At 38.7% G+C, this 21,221-nt stretch overlaps 1 protein-coding gene and 1 long non-coding RNA gene across 4 annotated transcripts; one reads left to right on the top strand and one right to left on the bottom strand.

The window, feature by feature from the left end:
* Positions 1-7,501: 7,501 nt before the first annotated feature.
* LOC109219469 lies at positions 7,502-9,800 on the bottom strand. 2 transcript variants are annotated; one of them, XR_002066948.1, is made up of 3 exons: positions 9,493-9,800; positions 8,938-9,336; positions 7,502-7,949 (listed from the first exon to the last, which is right to left on the bottom strand). It is a non-coding gene; the product is annotated as an uncharacterized LOC109219469 (long non-coding RNA). The 2 variants fall into 2 exon arrangements; XR_002066947.1 differs by having other exon boundaries at positions 9,500-9,800.
* An 8,545-nt stretch (positions 9,801-18,345) lies between these two features.
* LOC109219473 lies at positions 18,346-19,847 on the top strand. 2 transcript variants are annotated; one of them, XM_019383934.1, is made up of 2 exons: positions 18,346-19,053; positions 19,139-19,847. In XM_019383934.1, exons 1-2 carry the CDS (start codon positions 19,041-19,043, stop codon positions 19,543-19,545), a joined length of 420 nt encoding a protein of 139 aa, XP_019239479.1. In that variant the 5' UTR covers positions 18,346-19,040; the 3' UTR covers positions 19,546-19,847. The 2 variants fall into 2 exon arrangements, with proteins under 2 accessions (XP_019239479.1, XP_019239478.1); XM_019383933.1 differs by having other exon boundaries at positions 18,348-18,797; positions 18,911-19,847.
* Positions 19,848-21,221: the final 1,374 nt, after the last annotated feature.

Raw genomic sequence — 21,221 nt, 5'->3', positions numbered from 1 at the left:
ATGTAATCTTCGTGAGTATGTTTGGCCAGTCTGGAGGACTTGAGGCCGGATCCTTGCCTATAGCTTGAGCACCGAGGTGCTGATTGTGTGAGCAAGTGTTTTGAACTTATATGTTCAGTATTGCCCTATTAGCCGGAATGGCGGTTTGGTATTCATGTGATGAGTATGTTAGTACTGTGAGATGTAATTATATGACTTGGTAGTGACGAAGAAGTTTACAGGATAATAGATGAACTGTTAAGTGATTCGACTCCTATTGTGGATTGATGTGTAGCCCGAATTATGGGCGCGTGAAGAACATTGTCGTACCTCCTAGTTGGGAAGTGAAGTGCATTGCTTGCGGCGGTATGAGTTCGGACTCAGGAGGACTAATAACTGAGTGACGAATATGATTGGGAAAGGTATGCTGAAGTACTAAATTGAGGCGAAGCAGGGGTCATCTCCTGCGGAGTGTTCTTGAGTGGTATGGTCCTTACGTGTATGTTAGAAGATCTCATGTGTAATTAAAGGGTATGTGTTGAAATTTAAAAATTCGGGTCACTTAAGAGAGTGGACTCAGTTGATGTGGGGATAAATGCGAGGGTTGTAGAGGATTTCAGTACTAGATGACCTGTGTTTTCACAAACTTGTAGATGATTTGAGTTCAATCTCACTATGACATTGTGGCATCATTAGAGTAAAAAGTGTTATGAGTTGTTAAGTGTGTCTTGATATATGGCTTCGAGAAAAGTTGGGGAGGTTGCTGTTGATTAGTTGATTGCACGGTTATGTGCTATGTTGGTTACGTCTCGAGGTATGCTAGCGAATCGGTTCTAGTTGCAGAAATTGAGCCGAGGATGGGCGAGTGAAGAAAAATTTCGACAAAGGTTATAATATTTTCCATAGGGTATGAGAATTTCGGAATGTCTAGAGTTGTTGTTGGTAAAGAATGCTCGGTGCATAGAGTAGGAAGTTGCTTGGTTGTATTGGGATGAGGGTCTCATTTTACGGTATCGGAGTGTCAATAAAGCACGAGTGGTTCTGTTCGTTAAATCAGGTAATTTGCAGATGAATAAGAGAGAATGACTCTCGAGAATGGTTTTAATGTGTTCAAGAATCTACATGTAGCACCAAGTGTTTTAAGGTGGTGTATGTGACTAAAGACAGTGTTTTCAATAGAAAATGTCAAGACTTGTGGTATTTTTATGTTGATCATGGGATCCTATGTGTCGATACCTGGAAAGTAAAGGAAGCGAATTTAGATCGCAGAAAGTTCTCAGAGTGAAGTATTCTGGAATGTGGTATTTCTGGGAAACAATTGAGAGAGTATTCAGTGGCCTATGGGTCTTAGACAGTGTGGTCTTATGTGCGAGTCTCGTGTGGTAAGCCTGGATTGAGGCATTGTGATGCTACAACAAGGAAGAAATATCAAGTGGATGATGAATAAAAAAGGGAATTAGATAGGTGGAATAGCTTGATAGTAGACCGAATCGGTATGGTAAAGACATGATTAATTCTTCGTATGTGTTCGAGGTAATGAGCTTTTACCGGTGTTGTGCAGCAAGGCTCTTGAGTTCTGATAGCTTGCTTAGCTTGGTTCGGGTAGAAGGATTCCTTCCTGGCAGTTTAATTTATGCAAACGGAATTGAGAGAGTTCTTGTTGATCTCTACCATGGTTGAAGAAGTGCATTTTCTACGAATATGAGAGACATGGAATGTGTAATGATTTTTCTTCGATGGGATCAATGGCAGTTCTTGACTAGTGGAGTACGTAGATGTTTGTGGTTAGGAAGGGAGATGGAGTTCTCATGTTATACTAGTGTGGTATGGTACATGTTATATGTGGTGGAGTATTGGAATTTGTGTGTGTAAGGTTACGGTTCCGTTCATAATGGAAAGTCATTAAATTCTTAAGCAGCACAGGCAGCTACAGGTGATTAAAGAATCGATCTTCAAATGGTTGAGGAAATGGTATTGCCAACCATAGTAAGTCGACGAGGGTATATATTCCAGTAAAAGGGCAATGTGATGTAAACTGATAATAATTCGGTAAGTGTTGCGGCATTTGGGATCGACTGTTGATATCTGAGGTTGTTTGATGGCACAGGGAACTTTAGAATACCTTTTGTGGGACGATTGGGTACTTGAGGTGTGATATGTATTCGTACGGCGCAATTTGGGATCAGGTACAGTGATTTGGGTGCTATATGGAGTTGGAGACTAGGAGTTCTCGTGTTCAAGCTACGCAGTTGTTGTAAATCGTGTGTATCGGCACCGTCTAGCGGTTAATGGGAATTAGAGGTCCGAGTGGATCTTTCTTTACTTGGTATGCCAAATTTTGGATATGATATTGGATTGTAGGCTGGTTGTCTCAGTGTTGGGTTATTCTAGACTATTGTGCTACGGGCTAGGCCGGAAATGCCACGGGTTGAGCAGCAAGGTGCATTGGATTATGTTCTTGCAGAGTGGTATATATTTCAAAAGATTCAGCGGACGGCTGTGAAGGATTGCTTTCCTTAATAGGGCCTTCGCGACGGATGTCAGTGCAGAGGTTTCTACCATTGATTCAGTTCCGGTGTTGAGTGACCTTTTTGGATGCGTTCCTAGTGGCCGGGCATGTTTCCGGGCGAGGTTGTGGATTTCGATGTTGATTTGGTGCCGGGCACCGTATTGTACGGCTCCGACAGGAGTTATAGTAGTGGAAGGAGCAGCTTCAGGCTTCTTGATAATGAGCTCGTTGGCAGGCCAATGTGGCTACATATTTAGCTTGAGTTAGCTTGGTTAGTCCCGAGTTGTATTGTTGAGGGATAGGTTGGATCTATCGTTATTGAGCTTGTTTAGGGATCTGGGAAGATCTATGAGTTGCTTTCTGTGCTGTGGGATGTCATGACTTGTTGGCTATAGGCACATGTGGTGCGGTCCTATTTGGGATTCATAGAGGAAGTCGAGCGGGAAGAGTGATTGAGTGTTGCTCAGCAAATGGAGTATTGGTTATGGCCTATCGGGTTGTGTGTCATATGTTATTGGTTTCACCGTGGATGTAATGAATTGCTTTGGTTACAGACATCAAATGTGCGTGGCTGTCAATTTTGATCATAGTGACTTGAGGTGCTTCATGTGTAACGGTGTTTGGATATGATCGCGCATTGTAGCGAGGCTACGTGGAGTTAGGACCCTTCGAGGTAGATTCAGGCATTCTATTTCTATGAGGTGAGACGGGGTCTCAGCCTTGGGTTGTAATGGTGTTGATGAGCTTGAGGTACAACTCTTTCGTTTGAGTCATTTGTCCTGATTTGGGTATGTTCAGACCGTTCCTCATTGGTGCGTGTATTATGCAAGTTGTGGCTTAGGCCTGCATTGAGGTGTCGTGTCACCAGAGTGGTGTGTTGGATTCGAGGTGATCGTTGGAGTCATTAATGAATACGGACAGATTTGATTTCAGCTTGTTAGAAGGATAATATCGAGATTCAGCCCGAAAATCTGTTGTGGTATTAGTAAAAGGGGAAGCAGCTTCATGAATGGTTGATATGAGAAATGGTTACGATTTATAGCATGTTTCATTTATCGTTGGCATTATATGAGAGTGTTGCAATAAGACCTTAGTTGATAAGAGGTTTTCTACCGGTATTTGGTTATTGTAGGCAAGTGCTGTGAATAGAGGCTACCGTTTTGAGTGTTTCGACCATGTGGTATATCATATGATCTCACCTGAGGTTGCAGGTATGGGTTATTACAGCTGGTTCGGGTTTATTCTGAGTATAGATGTGAGGTCCTGATCTTGTGTATGATTTCGGAAAGTGCAAGGTGGTTCTACGGTTTATGGTTTAGATGGACTGTGAAATTTCAGCTATATTGTGTTATCGGACCTATGCGAGATAGGGTGACGAGGGATCACCACGGGTATATGCTTGGTAAAGTTATTCAGCTGTTGGTTAGCTTCTAGGACAACTCTGGGTACGCTCGAGGAAGAGCGTTGGTTTAAGTTGGGGAGGATGTGACGACCCGACCCGTCGTATCAGGTATTACTGCCCCTTTTTCCTATTTATTACTTCTTCATGTTTCATTACCGGTATGTGGTGAGTTAGAGTTGATTCAGATTGGTTTTGATAAGAAATGAGACACTTAGTCTCTTTTAAGAAGGCTTAAGTTGGAAAAGTCAACCGGACGTTGACTTTCGGGAGATGATTTGTGACTTGGGAGCGTGATCGGAATTTATTTTGGAGGTCCGGTGTAGAATTAGGCTTGAATTGGCGAAGTTAGTATTTTGGCGAATTCCGATTGATAGGCGAGATTTTGATATAGGGGTCGGAATGGAATTCTGAGAGTTGCAGTAGTTCCGTTTTGTCATTTGGGATGTGCGTGCAAAGTTTCAGATCATTCGGATGAGGTTTGATAGACTTTTTGATCGAAAGTGCATTTCGGAAGTTTTTGAAGAACTTAGGCTTGAATCCGATGTGATTTGATAGTTTTAGCGTTGTTTGATGTGTTTTGATGATTGGAACAAGTTTGAATGATGTTATGGGATATGTCCGTGCTTTTGGTTGAGGTCCCGGGGGCCTCGGGTGAGTTTCGGGGTGGTTTCAGACCATTTCTAGGCCATTTTTAACTGCTGGTTTTTGGCTACAGCACTGTTCTATGCGATCGAATTGGTCGCGATCGCGGTGAGTAAAATGTGAGAAACGTGCCAATGAATCGCGATCGCGTGAAGCATTTCGCGATCGCGTGAAGCATTTCGCGATCGCGGAGAAGAAATATTCTGTTGCGTTGATCCCACTACGGAAGATTATATCTCACAATCTATAAGGAATTTGGAGATGATCCAAAAATGAAAATTGTAGCCCATTGTGTCTAGTTTTCAGAAATTTAAATTAATTGGAATTTAAAGTTGTGTACAAAAAGTTATGGTGGTTACACTATAGGCTGCCCGGGAAGGTCTCTAATACACAGGGATGACTTTGGAAGCTTATATCTCACAATGTATAAGGAGTCAAGAAATGAGAAACATATGAAATTATATCCCTATGTGTCTAGTTTTCAGAACATCAAACCATTCGTAATTTGGAGTTGTGTGCAAAAAGTTATGACCACTATACTAGAGGCTGTCCGGAAGAGCTGGGAATTGTTCATCGCGATCGCGAAGCGTTGTCCGCGATCGCGAAGAGTAAATTTTGGGCTGGAAAAATTGTTCTCCGCGATCGCGAAGCATTTCCGCAATCGCGAAGAGTAAATACCTGGGCAGAATGTTTTAAAACACGTCAGTCGCGATTTTGGGTCATTTTACACCATAATTGCTCGTTTTTGGAGATTCTTGAAGGAGATTAACGAGGGATTCAAGGGGGAACGTTTGGAGGTAAGTTTCTTGGACTCAAAACTCGTTTTTATTGTGAAATCCATCAAGGAAATCATTGAATTTTTGCTAAAATGGAGGAATAAGGCTTGGAATTTTCAAATTTTTAAATTGGGATTTGAAGGGTCAATTGTGGATGGATTTTGATGTTCTTAGTATGTATGAACTCGTGAGGAGATAAGGAATCCGGTGATGTGAATTTTGTAATTTTTCGAGAAGTGGGCCCGGGGCTCGGGTTTTGCCAACTTCGTGATTTTCGATATTTTTCGAGTCTTTTCGATTGGGTTATGTTTCCTTAGCATATTGTGATGTATTCGCTTTGATTTTTGTTAGATTCGGCGCGCGTGGAGGCCGATTTGAGGGGCAAAGGCATCGCGGGTTTGAGATTTCACCGGTTCGAGGTGAGTAATGATTGTAAATAATATCCTGCGGTTTTGAAACCCTGGATTTGCACCCATAGTGCTATATTGAGGTGACTTGCACGCTAGATAGAGAGCGTGGGGTAGAGCACCGTTGGGGATTGTGACTTGGTCCGTCCCGGTTGTTGATTTTACCGCGTATTTCGCTATGACTTGTTGTTTTTCACTAGGACTTGGGCTTATTGCCATATTTGGGGCTTATTGCCGACTGTTTGAACTCCCTATGAGCTATCATCACTGTTTTCCTCACTATTTGAAATATTATTTGAACTCAGTCCATTGTCATTACACTGTTTCATGAACTCAGCTATATTTTTACTCAACCTCGAGTTTTAACTGATATTTGAACTACTGTTTGAGCTGAGCATTATTGTTTCTTTACTGATGCCCGAGGGGCTTATGATTATTTTTGGACTGATTGAGGCCGAGGGCCACATGTGAGGATACGCTGAGTGATGTGAGGATGCTTTCAGGCCTCGAGTGTATTGTGAGGAGGCTTTCGGGCCTCGAGTGTATTGTGAGGAGGCTTTCAGGCCTCGAGTGTGCTGTGAGAAGGCTTTCAGGCCTCATGTTGATATTGTTCAGGCTTTCAGGCCTTGTTGATAGCGCTTGGGCTGTAGGAGCCCCTCCGGAGTCTGCACACCCACAGTGAGCGCGGGTACCCATCTAGAGTGATTAAATATTGAACAGTGGTAACAATGACACTGTTATACGCGTTTGGTCAGGTAACAATGACTGACCAGTCAGGTAACAATGACTGACCAGTGGTAACAATGGCACTGAATACGCGTTTGGTCAGGTAACAATGGCTGACCGGTCAGGTAACAATGGCTGACTTACTGGTTGAGTATGATTGATTTTTAACTGTTTCAAAAGATTTTCTTACTATACTTCACTGGATTCTACTGTTTATCTGATGTTGTACTGTGTGATTAATATTGAGCCCAAGGGGCTGGTACTGTTTTGAGAGGTGCCCGAGGGGCGTACTTTTATGTGCTCATCTTGCATATTTATTTGCCCTTTTTACCTGTTATACTATGGTATTTATGCCCGAGGGCGGATTTTTTTCTGTGCTATCAGCACCAACTGTTTTGAAATCGTTTTCGTAATTATTGAAAAGATCATTTTCAAAGGAGATTTGAACTGAGCCAAAATATTTCTAAAGATCTCACAGATTTCACTGTTTTCTCAAAAAATTATACCCGGCTTCTATACAGCATGTTGGTTGCTTTACGTGATTTCTTGCTGCTCAGTTATTATTTACTTTTATTACTCACTGAGTTGGAAGTACTCACTTTACTCCCTGCACCTCGCGTGCAGTTGCAGGTATTGTTCACCCGGTAGCGGGATTATTAGCTGATTGAAGGTAGGGCTATAGTAGCTGAGCAAGGTGACCGCCAGCGTTCGCGGCACCGGATGTTGTCTTTTGATTTTCCAGAATTTTTCTTTATATATTATTATTGGCCCTGTAGTTGTGTTCAGGTTTCTTTAGATGCTCGTGACTTGTGACACCCCGGTCGGGTTGTGTTGGGTTGTACATACCGGTTATTATTGTCGTTAAGCTATATTCACCTATTCGTTTATGTTTAATAAATATTAAAGAGACGATTTGGGTTAGTTGGTTGTCCTTGTCTTCACGAGAGGCGCCATCACGACCGGGTATGGAAATTGGGTCGTGACAACTCTCTAAGACTTGAATACCCAAAGCTTGTTCGTTGTCAATCTCTATAATGCTTTGTCCTTCTACTTGAATAGAATCAGATATTTGAAGCGCCTCTTCAGTTATTGGTTGAGCTTCAACCATATCTATTTCCATTATCTGTTGGCATTTGTTTTAATTGTCATGTTGAGTTTCTCTGTTGACATGTTCAAAGGCACTTAATTATCCACAAACTCTTTCCGAAATATCAACAATGAAACGACAGCCCTTAAAGAGTGAATGACTTTTTAGTAACTCAATACATGTGTGAAGATCTAAATATTTGGATACAAGCATTCCCTTGCTTGTTCCAAGGTTGATATCATACCATATCACTGCTTCAAACTTGTCTCCATCCAATTCAATAACTTCAAAGATCTGTTTAATGAAATCTTGAAACTGAATTGCCTCGGGTACTAGAACAAGCTTTGTTTGATGATCAAGATACTTATAGTCTTCAGTCCATCTACCATTAAAAGCAACTATAATGCATATTGTTTCCATCCTGCAAGTCAAGAGAATGGGAAACTCAGGACATATTTTATAGAGCAATCCTTGTATAATTAAGAATAGGTACTGTAAATTCAAGTGTCCTTAACTTTTGAACTTGGTGTTCAAAGTTAAGGACCAACTGTCCTTAACTTTGTAACATGGAAATCAAAGTTAAGGACCAGGTGTCCTTAACTTTTGAACTTGTAATTCAAAGTTCAGGACCAAGTGTCCTTAACTTTTCAACTTGAAACTCAAACTTCAGGACCAAGTGTCCTTAACTTTTCAATTTGAAACTTGAAGTTAAGGATTGCCTGTCCTTAACTTTTCAACTTGAAACTCAAACTTCAGGACCAAGTGTCCTTAACATTTCAACTTGAAACTTGACGTTAAGGACTGCCTTTCAAACTTCAGGACCAGGTGTCCTTAACTTTTCAACTTCAAACTTGAAGTTAAGGACTGTCTGTCCTTAACTTTTGAACATGTAAGTCAAAGTTCAGGACCAAGTGTCCTTAACTTTTCAACTTAAAACTCAAACTTCAGGACCTAGTGTCCTTAACTTTTCAACTTGAAACTTGAAGTTAAGGACTGCCTGTCCTTAACTTTTGAACATGTAAGTCAAAGTTCAGGACCAAGTGTCCTTAACTTTTCAACTTCAAACTTAAACTTCAGGACCAAGTGTCCTTAACTTTTTCAAAACAATTTGAAAAACTATGACAGTATGTGCTTAATATTCTGAAGAACAGCAAAAAAAGTTAAGGACATTGTGTCCTTAACTTTTTCAATTCAATTTGCAAAATCAGGACACTATGTCCTTAATATTAGTAACAACGATCATGGCACCAAATCCTTAACATTTTGTGCTCAATTTTTATAAAATAATCAAAGGACGCGATGTCCTTAAACTTATCAATCCAGAAATTCAAAAAAAAAAACAAATTCCTAGCATCAAATTCGTAGTAACGAAATAAAAATCAATAGAAACACACAAAAGCATAACTTACTGTAAATTTATGTCGATTTTTGGTCGAGAAAGTTGAATTCTACAGTTTCAAATCGGAAGGGATGCTTCTGCAATTCCATAGCGATCACAGTCTCAAATCGGAAGAGAAGCTGCTGCTGAAGTTAGTTACTGCTGCTGGGTGATCGTTAATAAAAGTGTAGGTATAAGTTGTAGCAGAAGGGTATTTTCGTTCAGTCAGGTAAAAGTTTATTAAACCAGTGGCTAAAGACTAAAGACATTTAAAACACTGGCTTTAAAGTAAAGACAGGTGCTCTTAGTGGCTATTTGTGCACATCGCCCTAACTTTCAGGTAAAGCAATCTTTACTATTTAGGCCTTCCCGACTTGGCCCATGCTCATTTCCAACACTCCCTTCTCCCATGTTTGAGATAGTGGCTAATCTGTTAAATTTGTATAAAGAAAAAGAATAATTAATTAGTTTACCAGCCCATTTAAGTCCATTTAAAAAAAAAAAAAAAGTAAATCTGTTAAATTCATCAAGATGAATTCAAAACCTTAGTCCTAATTCAAAGTAAAAAGAAATTACTAATCCAAACCTCGTACTTTTGACTAATCGAAGAAACTTCTAAAATCGTCGTACTAAAGCCAAGCCATATGAAACCATAACTTTGTACATTATGGCAATAAATAATTTTATGCATTTGTAAAATTTGTAGTAGTAATAAAGGAGGGGGAAATTTAAGGAAATATATGGAGCAAAAGAAGTGCAACAATTTTTGTATGGACCGATCAACATATGGCTAGCAAAAAAATGTATTTTACATATTACTAACTTGAAGAAATTCTTATGGATATAGTATTCTTAGATAATATAGTTGGATATGTGTTGTCATCAGAGGAGCAGTTGCATGATCATAAAGACGTGTGAAATAAAAATAATTCATGTATTATTAGCTGTATAGATAATTAGGTATTAGGCTAATTATGAAATCGCAACACTATATGTTGAGATTACAAATCATTAATTTTGGAGAAATTATTAATGCATAATTGATGCTTGGATATTATTGGTAGATATACGTTATCATCAGAGGAGTTGTTGATGATTATAAAGACGTGGAACAAAAACAATCATGATTTAGTTAAGATAATTAGGTTTTAGGCTTACAAATTAAATAGCAACATTACATGTTAAGATTAACATGGACAAGGACAACTATATATGATCAATAATATTAATTAATTTGCCTAAATAATTGATTTATATATTCAGGAGTAGATTTGTTTTTCCCTAAGAAAGCAAACATGGACTGGATTTTGCTCTCTATATATCCTTCCTTTGAATGACAGCTTTTGATGGAACAAGCAAATTAGACTTGTCCAAATGGAGAAAAGAGATTTAATAATTGGAGCTATTAGGTCCTTGCATAACATGTCATGCTTAAGCTTATATCCAATTGTTCAATCAAATCAATATAATGACTTAATTATAAGCCCAAATTATTTTGGGAAAAAAATAAATCAGAAATAGCCTATTTATAACTGGCAATTGAAAAATAGCCACAGTTTCAAAAGTAATCGAAATTTAGCCACTTTTTCATGTAAAGATAAAATCTGAACAAAAACACCCTTAAAAATCCGGAAATATCATAGCATAATATGCCGGAGTTCGAATTTTTTACATATGAGATTCCAACATAATTTGTTAGAATTTAATAATGTGCTGGAGTTTATACACAGGAGCTCCAAATCCAGCATATTATGCCGGAACTTTCCGTGTTCCAGCTAAAATAATGGCTATTTTTCAATAAATTTATAAACGTTGGCTATTTTTCAATTACCAATTCGAAAATTGGCTAGCTCATGCTATATATAACACATGATCACGAGCTGTTTAATTTACTCAATTAGAAACTTTTCAAGTTAGATTTACTTTAAGAGTCCAATGCGATTAAAACTCATATATTTGATTCAGTTTGATTCGTGAAGAAAACCTTATTCTCTACTTTGGTTTTGAAGCTTTCTTAAGAGGGCTAGATTAAATCATAATAATACTATAATGACAAGGTGTTGAACGAAAGATCAGTTAATATTTTGATACTAGTGCATAATGAATAATCTCTCGTCATCTAAATGGTTATTCCATTAATGAAACGACCCTACCGGCTTCGCTCGATAGTTTGGGGCACGAGTAGCTCAGTATGATGTATTATGACTTGTGTGAATCGTCGGTTTTGGTTTTCAGGTTATTCGGAATTGATTTGGAAGAATGATTCTCAACTAGGAAGCTTTAAATTGGAACAGTTGACCAAGTTTGACTTTTTAGTATTTGACCTCGGATTGGAATTTTGATGGTCCCGTTAGCTCCGTTGGGTGAGTTTGGACTTAGGAGCGTGTCCGGATTGTGATTTGGAGGTCCGTAGTTGAATTTGGCTTGAAATGGCGAAAGTTGGATTTTTTTGAAAGTTTGACCGGGAGTGGACTTTTTGATATCAGATTCGGATTATGGTTCCGCGAATTAATATAGCTTCTTTATGTCATTTGGGACTTGTATGCAAAAATTTGGGTTCATTCCGGGTTATTTTGCTATGTTTCGGCACGAGTTGTGGATGTTGAAAAGTTCAAAGTTCATTAAGTTCGCTTTAAGGTACGATCTCTCGTTTCGATGTTGTTATGCGTGATTTGAGGCCTCGAGTAGGTCTGTATTATGTTATGGGACTTGTTGGTATATTTGGACGGGGTCCCGAGTGGCTCGAGTGAGTTTTGGACGAGGTTCGGATCATTTCCGTTTCATAGTACATTGCTGAAGGCTGCTGGTTCTGGTGTTCCCGCATCTGCGGAAGAATGGACAAAGATGCGAGTCCGCAGATGCGGACAGTTGGTCGCAAAAGCGAAGGAAGGCTTGGCTGGAATAGATCGCAGAAGCGGGAATAGGGGCGCATCTGCGGCCCCGTCAAAGCGAAGATCTTGGACGCAGGAGCGAGATTTAGCGCAGAAGCGTATTTGGCTTCGCACCTGCGGCTGCGCAAACGCGGATGGAGATCTGCAGGTGCGAGGGGTCAGCTGGCTAGTGGAGTCCGCAGAAGCGGAGCTCGCGTCGCAGAAGCGGCTCATGTGTCCGCAAAAGCGAGAATCGCTGGCAGAATGCTGTAAGTTCGAGGGTTGGCCATTTTATCACATATTGAGCTATGGACTGCGGAATATGGCGATTTTTGGAGAAATTTTCATCACAAGGATTGGGGTAAGTGTTCTACTCTCGGTTTTGATTACATTTCATGAATCTATCTTTATTTTTGGTAATTGGTTGAAGAATTTTAAAGAGAAATTAGGGGGTTTTGCCTAAAGTTTCATATTGTGAGTTTTTGAATTTTGAGCATCGATTTGGAGTCGGATTTGAGTGAAACTAGTATGGTTGGACTCGTAATTTAATGGGTTGTCGGATTTTGTAAGTTTTGTCAGGTTCCGAGGCGCGGGCCCGGGTGTGACTTTTGGCCGGATTTTGGGTTTTAAGGATTCAACCTTTATCATTTGGAATTGTTCCCTTGGGCTTTATTTGATGTATTTGAGTTGCTTTTGGCTAGTTTCGAGCCGTTCGGAGGTCGGTACGCGCGGGATGACATTCTTGGAGAACCGCTTCGCTTGCTCGGTATTGGAATTTGCTTGTTCGAGGTAAGTAACTCTTCTAAACTTGATGTTGAGGGTATGAAACCCCGTCGTGTTATGTGATTGGTGTTGAGGTGACGCACATGCTAGGTGACGGGCATGTGGCGTGCACCATGTGATTTGTGACTCCATTATTTCGGTGGTATAGTGTAATTACCCGATCTTATCTGTAACCATGAAATCTCTACGTACTAAAGTAATTGAGCTATCAATCATGCTAGAGATCATGTTTAAGCTATATGCTGGTACTGTTGGGACCTATAGTGGTCGTTTCTTGCTGTTGACTTATTGATTTAATTGATATTTCGTACTCAATCATATTCCTTCATTACACATCATATTTCAGTCTCTGTTGTTATTTATTGATACATCATATCGTTATTTTTGGGCTAGTTTCATGACATTGTGAGCCGTGAGAGAGAGACCGGAGAGATTGATGACTAAGTGAGGCCGAGGGCCTGAGTGAGAGTGATATTATAGGATCGGGCTGCACGCCGCAATATGTTATATTGATTATATTGTATGGGATCGGCTGCACGCCGCAACGGTCTTTACTGATTTATGCCATGATTGGCTTGTTATAGCGTTTGGGCTGAAGGAGCCCCTCCGGAGTCTGTACACACCTCCAGTGAGAGCAGGTACCTACTGAGTACGAGTGCCGAGTGCTGAGTGATTGGGAGGGTTGAGTGACTGTGAGGATTGAGTGGCTGTGAGGACTGAGTAACTGGGATGACTGAGTGAATTGATACTCTGAGAGTATGCATATGGTTTTATCACTGAGTCGCATCGCATTTGACATGCACATGACATACAGGCATAGAGATGTATTTTCCTCATGCCATTTGAAAATGAAACATCATATTTATTGTTGAAAGGATTTTGGAAAAACTCACAGTTTTCAAACTTACTCGTATTTTCGATGATTTCGGTAAAGGAGTTGGATTTTCACTAATATACTTGAAAAGCAGAACTATTTTCGGAAAACTATAAAAAAGCTGAGCATTTTATCTCTAAGTTACTTCTTTTATTATTTGCTTTATGTTGTTATGAACCGTTGTTGGCTATTGGTGTTGGACCCAACCTTTATTCCAGCTCGTCACTACTTTCACCTAAGGTTAAGTTTGTTACTTATTGAGTACATGGGGTCGGTTGTACTCATACTGCACTTCTGCACCTTGCGTGCAGATATTGACTGATGATGTTGTTGTGTTCGACGGGAGTTGGACTTGAAGACGTACTACGTTCCGGTTGTAGCTGCCTCTTGTTCATGGTAGCTTTAGATTCATAAAACTCTGTTTATGTACTTTTCCGACACATGATGTATTTATTTCATACCCGCTTTGTAATTTCTATTCCTAGAAGCTCATGATTTGTACTCCAGTCCTTAGGGAATGTATAAGATTCAGATAATCCCTTCTATTTAATTGTTTTATTAATTTTATTGGAACTCGTTAGTTGTTAAATTGGCTTACCTAGCGGGTTGGGTTAGGTGCCATCACGACTAGTTGAATTTTGGATCGTGATAGTTAAATTATTTTCCAAACTTTATGGAGGTAATGTACATTAATTTTATGACTTCTTTTTTTTTTTTTGTATTTTTGTATTTAAGTGTTAGGCATGAGTTAGCACAGGAGTCTAAGAGGTAAAATCACATGAACTCATAAAACTAAGAGAAGGTGATGAGATTATGTCAAGGGTTTTCTTGTTCCACATTTTGTATAACTCATGAATTCTCAATTAAGTTAAATCCACATAAAGTTGTATTATTTGCGTTAAGATTATGTTAGTAATGAAAGGGTTTTTACTTGAAACCAAACATTGTATAATCAAAATGAAGCTTTATACAGAGATTAAATTTCTATATCCTTCAAACTAAGCAAACTGTTAGTGGTCGTTTGAACAAGCTAGTTATACAAGGGTGTTTATAAGGTAAATAATACTGAAAAGATAATTATATGGTGATTAATATTGTAGAAATTGTTGTCCGGTGGATAATTATAGTATTATGAAGAGATTACCTAATTTAAGAGAATTTCTTGTAAAATAGCTATACATATGTTCTTGTTTCACATTTTATCTGTTAGAGTTAGTTTATGTTCCCACATTGATTGAGAAAGCTTTAGGTATATGTAAATATTATATATAAATAGGTCTTTATAGACACTTAATATCTCGATAATATATTTTTTCCATGTTATTTCTTACATGGTATCAGAGCTTTAGTGAGAAAATTATCGTTGTACATTATTCAAACGACATCCGGGAAGAAAAACCTCGTAATCGTGCAATTTTCGGCAACTTCAGAGGCTGTGCCATAAATCACTTTCCATTAGTGTTGTACAAAAATCAATATCGCCACAAAAAAGTGTACGATCCACATTTAATCCTAATCCACATTATGTTGGTTTAAGTTATCATCATTTGTCATCACCCCATTATGTTTTTGTATCATCTTTGTCCACTGTTTCCATCCCTAAGTCTATAGGCGAGGCACTATCTAATCCAGGATGGCGACGTGTTATGATTGACGAGATGTCAGCTTTACATGTGGGTGGTACTTGGGAGCTTGTTTCTCTTCCTTCAGGTAAGTCTACTGTTTGTTGTTGTTGGGTGTATACAGTCAAAGTCGGCCCGGGTGGCTAGGTTGATCGGCTTAAGGCTTTTCTGGTTGCATAAGGGTATACTCAGATATTTGGGCTTGATTATAATGACACTTTCTCTCCTGTAGCTAAAGTAACATCTATTCACCTTTTTCTGTCAATGATTGTTGTTCGTCATTGGCTTCTTTCTCAATTGGACATTAACAATACATTTTTTCATGGTGATCTTGAGGATGAAGTTTATGGAGCAACCGCCTGGTTTTGCTGCTCAGGGGGTGTCTAGTGGTCTTGTATGTCGATTGCGCAAGTCACTCTATGGTTTGAAATAACCTCCTCGAGCCTAGTTTTAGTATGTTCAGTATAATTGTTCAGGAGTTCAACATGACTCATAGTGAAGCTGATCACTCTGTGTTTTATCGGCATTCTGCTCCTAATCTGTGTTTATCTGGTTGTTTTTTGTTGATGAAATTGTTATTACTGGCATTGATTAGGAGGGTATTACTGATCTGAAGAAGCATTTCTTTCAGCACTTCCAAACTAAGGATCTAGGCAGATTGAAGTACTTTCTAGTTATTGAGCTCGCTGGGGTATTGTTATTTCACAAAGGAAATATGCTTTAGACATTCTTGAGGAGACAAAAATGATGAGCTGCAAACCTGTTGACACTCTTATGGAATTGAGTGCTAAGCTTCTGCCAGAGTAGGGGAGCCTTTTAGTGATCTTACAAGATGTAGGTGGCTGGTTGGCAAATTGAATTACCTCACAATGACTAGACCTGATATTTTATTTCCCGTGAATATTGTAATTCAGTTTAAGCCTTTAAGGACTCTCCCTAAGATAATTATTGAGATGCAGTTCTTCGCATTCTACGGTATATAAAATCAGCTCCAGGTAAAGGACTACTATTCGAGGATCGAGACCATGAAAATATTGTTGGATGTTGATTCGGTATGATCACCTTCTGATAGATGTTCTGGATATGTGTTTTAGTAGGAGGTAATTTTGTCTCTTGGAAAAGTAAGAAACAAAATGTAGTTGCTCGATCTAGCGCAAAAGCAAAATAATGAGCCATGACTATGGCAACATGTGAGCTAGTTTGCATTAAACAATTGCTCGAAGAATTAAAATTTGGAGAAATCAGTCAAATGGAACTTGAGTATATAATCAAGTTGCCCTTCATATTGCAGCAAATCTAGCGTTCCATGAGAAGACTAAGCACACTGAGATTGACTATCATTTCATCCGAGAGACGATTTTCTCAGAGGACATTACTACAAAGTTTGTGAAGTCGTATGATCAACTTGCATATATTTTTTCACCAAGTCCATCACTGATCCTCATATTAGTTATATATGTAACAAGCTTGGTACATATAATTTATATGCACCAACTTGAGAGGAAATGTTAAAATTAGTTCATGTAAAGCTTTACATATACGTAAACATTGTATATAAATAGATTGTAAAACTCTCTATATATATATTTCCCGCGCTATTTCTCACACTAGCTTATATTAAAAATATATATAAATTCTTGTGTGAGTTAATGCGTCCATTACGTGATACTGTCAACCAAATGCATAAAACTATGTAGGAATTTTTTTGTATGACCAACCAAATGCTACATAAGCCATATGCAGGGATTTTTTCCCATCTCTAAACCCTCTAATCAAAGGTAGTAGGTGTATTATTTTATGCAGAATCTTATATTGACACTATAGTTCCTCCAATCAAACGACTTATGGTGACCACTTCCTCCTCTACCCAACAAAATAAAGGGAATTTAAAATAAAAGAAGATTTAACTTACCCATGTTCTAAATTTATCTTAACACGTTCAATTTCCATCAAGAAATAGACTAAATGAGAATATACTTAAAGAACAGACTGGCCATGGCTCTTTGCTCTTTGTGTTGTCATGACTCATGCCATTGGTTGGTCATTTCTGATAATAATATTTCTATTAGTGAAATGAAAGCTAGAATAATGGATCTTATAAATGAATGATTAAACCTAATAATGCCAGGTTAAAATGCATGAACCTCACCTGTCACATTGAGGAATAGAATTTTAAAGCTTCATTTCCAACTAAAAAAGAACAATTTGTACAGGCCATAAAGATGACTATACTTAATTCTAATATTAATTATAAGACATGACTCAATACTGCCAGATAATTAAGTGCTTTATAAATATTCCATTATCTGTCTTTGAGCTGTTTAGAAAGTGCCTAATTACCAAGAATTAAGATAATGATTATGAACAGACTTTTGGTGATGTGTAAGAATGACTTCCACAAAAAAATATTGATGAAAACACATGCATATAATTGCAATCCAAAAAGCATCAATGTTCTTGCACATGAGGCCTGGATTTCCATAATTTAAATCTTGAAACACATGATGAAAGCAAACAAGCTGTTGAATCAAATCCCCAGCTAAGGAAATGTTGTCCCCTTATTTTTTATAACTTCCAAACAATTGACCCCCATATGGAGCCCAAGAAAGTGAGAAAGAAAAAAATTCAAGATTCTATCAAAGAAGATAGCCACTATATATAAAAGGGCAGCCGGTGCATTAAGCTCCCGCTATGTGCGAGGTCCGGGGAAGGGCCGGCCTATAAGGATCTATTGTACACAGTCTTACCCTGCATTTCTGCAAGAGACTGTTTCCACAGCTCGAACCCGTGACCTCCGATCACATGGCAGCAATTTTACCAGTTACGCCAAGGCTCCCCTAGCCACTATAGTCTGAAAAATATGCAAAGGGACCTTTGCTGTCTAGCCTCAACAGATAATAAGCCAAAAACAAGAATATAAGTGGGGAAGACTCTTTAGAATACTACCAAGAAGATGACAATTGACAAGAAATAAACAATCAGAGCAAAGTTCTCCCTTTTCTTGGAAGGTCAGACTTATTCAACAAACAACCCAAATTACTAATCATGATATAGTAGCAAGAAATGAACAAATGAAATGAGTAGTGTAAAAAAACAGATTACTCCAATAACTTTTTGCCATCAAAGGCCCCAGTCAAAAAGGGGCACTGAACAAACTATAATCACATAGCTGACTCATTAGCTACTGTCAAAAGTCAAAAGTTTTTCAGGAAGTTTACTGTGAGTTTCAGTTTTACAACCCCCCCCCCCNNAAAAAAAAGAAAACAAAAGACAAATGCCTGCTTTATGAGGTGAAAGATAAGGGCAGACAAAGGACAAAACAAAAGCACCAAAAAACTTGACTGTATATAGGGGGAAGTTGGGGTTTTACATTAAGCTATATTTTACAACCTCGAAGGGAGCCTTGGTGTAACTGGTAAAGTTGCTCTTATGTGACGAGTAGGTCACGAGTTCGAGCCGCGGAAACAGCCTCTTGCAAAAATGCAGGTGAAGACTGCCTACAATTGACCCTTGTGGTCCAGCCCTTCCCCGGAGCCCGTGCATAGCGGGAGCTTAGTGCACCGGACTGTCCTTTTTTTATATTGTTTAACCTCATATAAGATGCCAAAACACAGTTGGCTTCAATGCACATATCTCACATGAAAGGCTGATCTTTGGTGGATGAAACAGACAAGGAATTTAAAGGTTCTTACAACCAAGAGTACTGTAACAGGACCTCTTCTATCTAATCAAGAACATTGGGGTAACACATTCTTACCTATTTCTGGAGTGGGACACCCTCCTTGTATTTCCATTTCAGAAGCTGCTTCTCTATTTATGAGCTAGACATTGAGAGTAAAGAGGATGGTATTTCAGGTGTGACAGATAAGTATTAATAAGTGAAAGAAAGAACAGAATCCTACAATTCCAATCTGTCTTGCTATTGTGCTGCACCAGCTAATTATCAAATATCTTATTCAATCTGGGTATAAACATGCATTGAGGAATGAGTAAAGAAGGTTAGTCATTTTATTTTTTGTTTGAGTGTCTTTCATTTTCCAGTTAGGGTAATGGAGTATCCTAAAAAAAATGGAGGTATAACAGAAGAATGCAGCAGTAATGAGTCCGGTTGGACAATGTATATCGGTTCACCTTATCGTGATGGTGAAGATGACGACGATGATGAAGGAACTCCGAGGAAGGGATACAAGAATCTTGATTATATTGAAGAAGGTGGTGGCAGTGATGACTCCATGACTTCTGACGCTTCATCTGGTCCAAGTCAACAAGGAGTAAGCACAAGCGTAGAGCAACGTTACGGGAATCATGAATTCAAGCATGCAGAAAAAGACAACAGGAAGTTCACAAGTAAGGAACAACAAAGACAGGCGAAGAAGAAACTGATTGATAAGAATGTAAAAGCAGCAAAAGAAGATCCAGGACATAAAGCAAAAAGTGGCAAAAATTATGGTTATTGCAGATCAACAACAAGGGGAAAGCATGTGAATTAAGGGCTAAACTGAGACACCATAATCACTGTAAATCCTTCTTATTTGATTCTTCACCGTCAGTCATTAGTCCCATTTCTGATATCAGATTTTGGGTTGATATCTTGAAGGGAGTATTTCACTTTTTTTATTTTGGTTCTGACGGTGAAAGAAGAAATCATGTAAAATATTGAGTGAACCTACTTAGCTCATGAACAACAAATGTAATGCATCACATATCCTATAATGTCAAGATTTAAGAGTGTCGTCGATGAGGTATATTTGCATATCCTCTAATATCAAATTTTTCATCTCTTTCTTCTCAACCGATAAATTTCCTCAATCCAGTCAGCCTATGATGGCTACTGGAATTCCAATAAAAGAAGCAGGAAATTGTGGAAGGTTCTTATGTTTTCAGTTTTTTTTTTTTTTTAAAAAAAATAAGTCTTTGTTTTATGAGTTCTTGTTTTCAGATACTTTAAGATGGTTGTGCAGTAAGGGGAACCTTGGGGCAACGGTAAAGTTTCTCTGTTTGACCTATAGGTCACGGGTTCGAGCCACGGAAGCAGCCACTAATGTTTGCATTAGGGTAGGCTGTCTACATCACACCCCTTGGGGTGCGGCCCTTCCCAGGACCTGCGTGAATGCGGGATGCATTGTGCGTCAGGCTGCCTTTTAAGATGGTTGTGCAGCTTCTTCAACCTATCAATAGGAGAATTTACCTTATAGGAAGAATTGCTACATAATTGTAGTAAGAGAAGTAAGTGATGTGTAAAAGAATCAAACGAAAGGGAAGGAATAAGGTAAATGAGAAGGAATGAATTCAAGACCTAATTAGTCTGATCTCTCAAATTTTATTTGCTATAGTTGGTGGTGGTTTCAGAGATCATACTTGCTAATTACACATGAACTGCAGAACAAAATCATGTTGCAGATCCAAAAACTATTCAAGATAGTTACAGCAGTATTTAAACAACTGAAAAGTTCTCAACATGCTGTATTTAATTAAAGCATGATCCTCTGTAGTGTTATACCTATTAAAACAATGACATGCATTTATGCACGGAAGCAAAACCTCACATTCAGGATCCTCACAACAGAGTGAAAATGACATCTCATTTCGTTACTTTTAATGAGGCTATAAGCTAGAAGTAGCAAGATGATATAGTTCAAGCTTTTGATGGAACAACCAACCATGTGGAGAAGACATGCAGAACTGACAATTCAAAGATCTGTCACATAAGCTAGCAAACATCTTGAGTTCAGGCTAAATACATAAGCTACGAGTAGAGGTCCTCAGGCGATGTTTAGAAAAGCCACGTCTCATGTTGCAACAAGTTGAAGGTGTAAACATGAGTTGTCTATAACAACAGTTAGCAAATTAACTCAAGCACAACCATTTTAAAGCGACCAAATTAGATATAAGAAACCAACAAACAGATGATTTTTTAAAAGTATTATCTGTGTAGAGAGTAACGGAATTAAAAGGAGAAATGTACAGGCTCCATGGATACTTGGATAAGGACAGAGATAAAGACGCAGAGGCATGGACAATATGCTGCTTCCTGAAAATTTGCTCATGAGAAATTAAAGGCAGAATTTTCTGCATCTGCTCCTTGCCAAGCGACTCCAACTTGGGCTGAACAGACAAAAGGTGATTTGTATTTTTTTTTTTGTGTGTGTGTGTGTGTGGTGGGGTG

The sequence above is a fragment of the Nicotiana attenuata genome, unplaced genomic scaffold (assembly GCF_001879085.1).
Source record: "Nicotiana attenuata strain UT unplaced genomic scaffold, NIATTr2, whole genome shotgun sequence".
NCBI lineage: Eukaryota > Viridiplantae > Streptophyta > Magnoliopsida > Solanales > Solanaceae > Nicotiana > Nicotiana attenuata.
The sequence above is the reverse complement of the archived record's forward strand: the minus strand, read 5'-3'. Positions and strand labels throughout refer to the sequence as shown.

Bases quoted from the DNA above. Each gene is read 5' to 3' on its own strand.
- LOC109219473 (XM_019383933.1), top strand. From the start codon at position 19,105: ATGGAGTATCCTAAAAAAAATGGAGGTATAACAGAAGAATGCAGCAGT.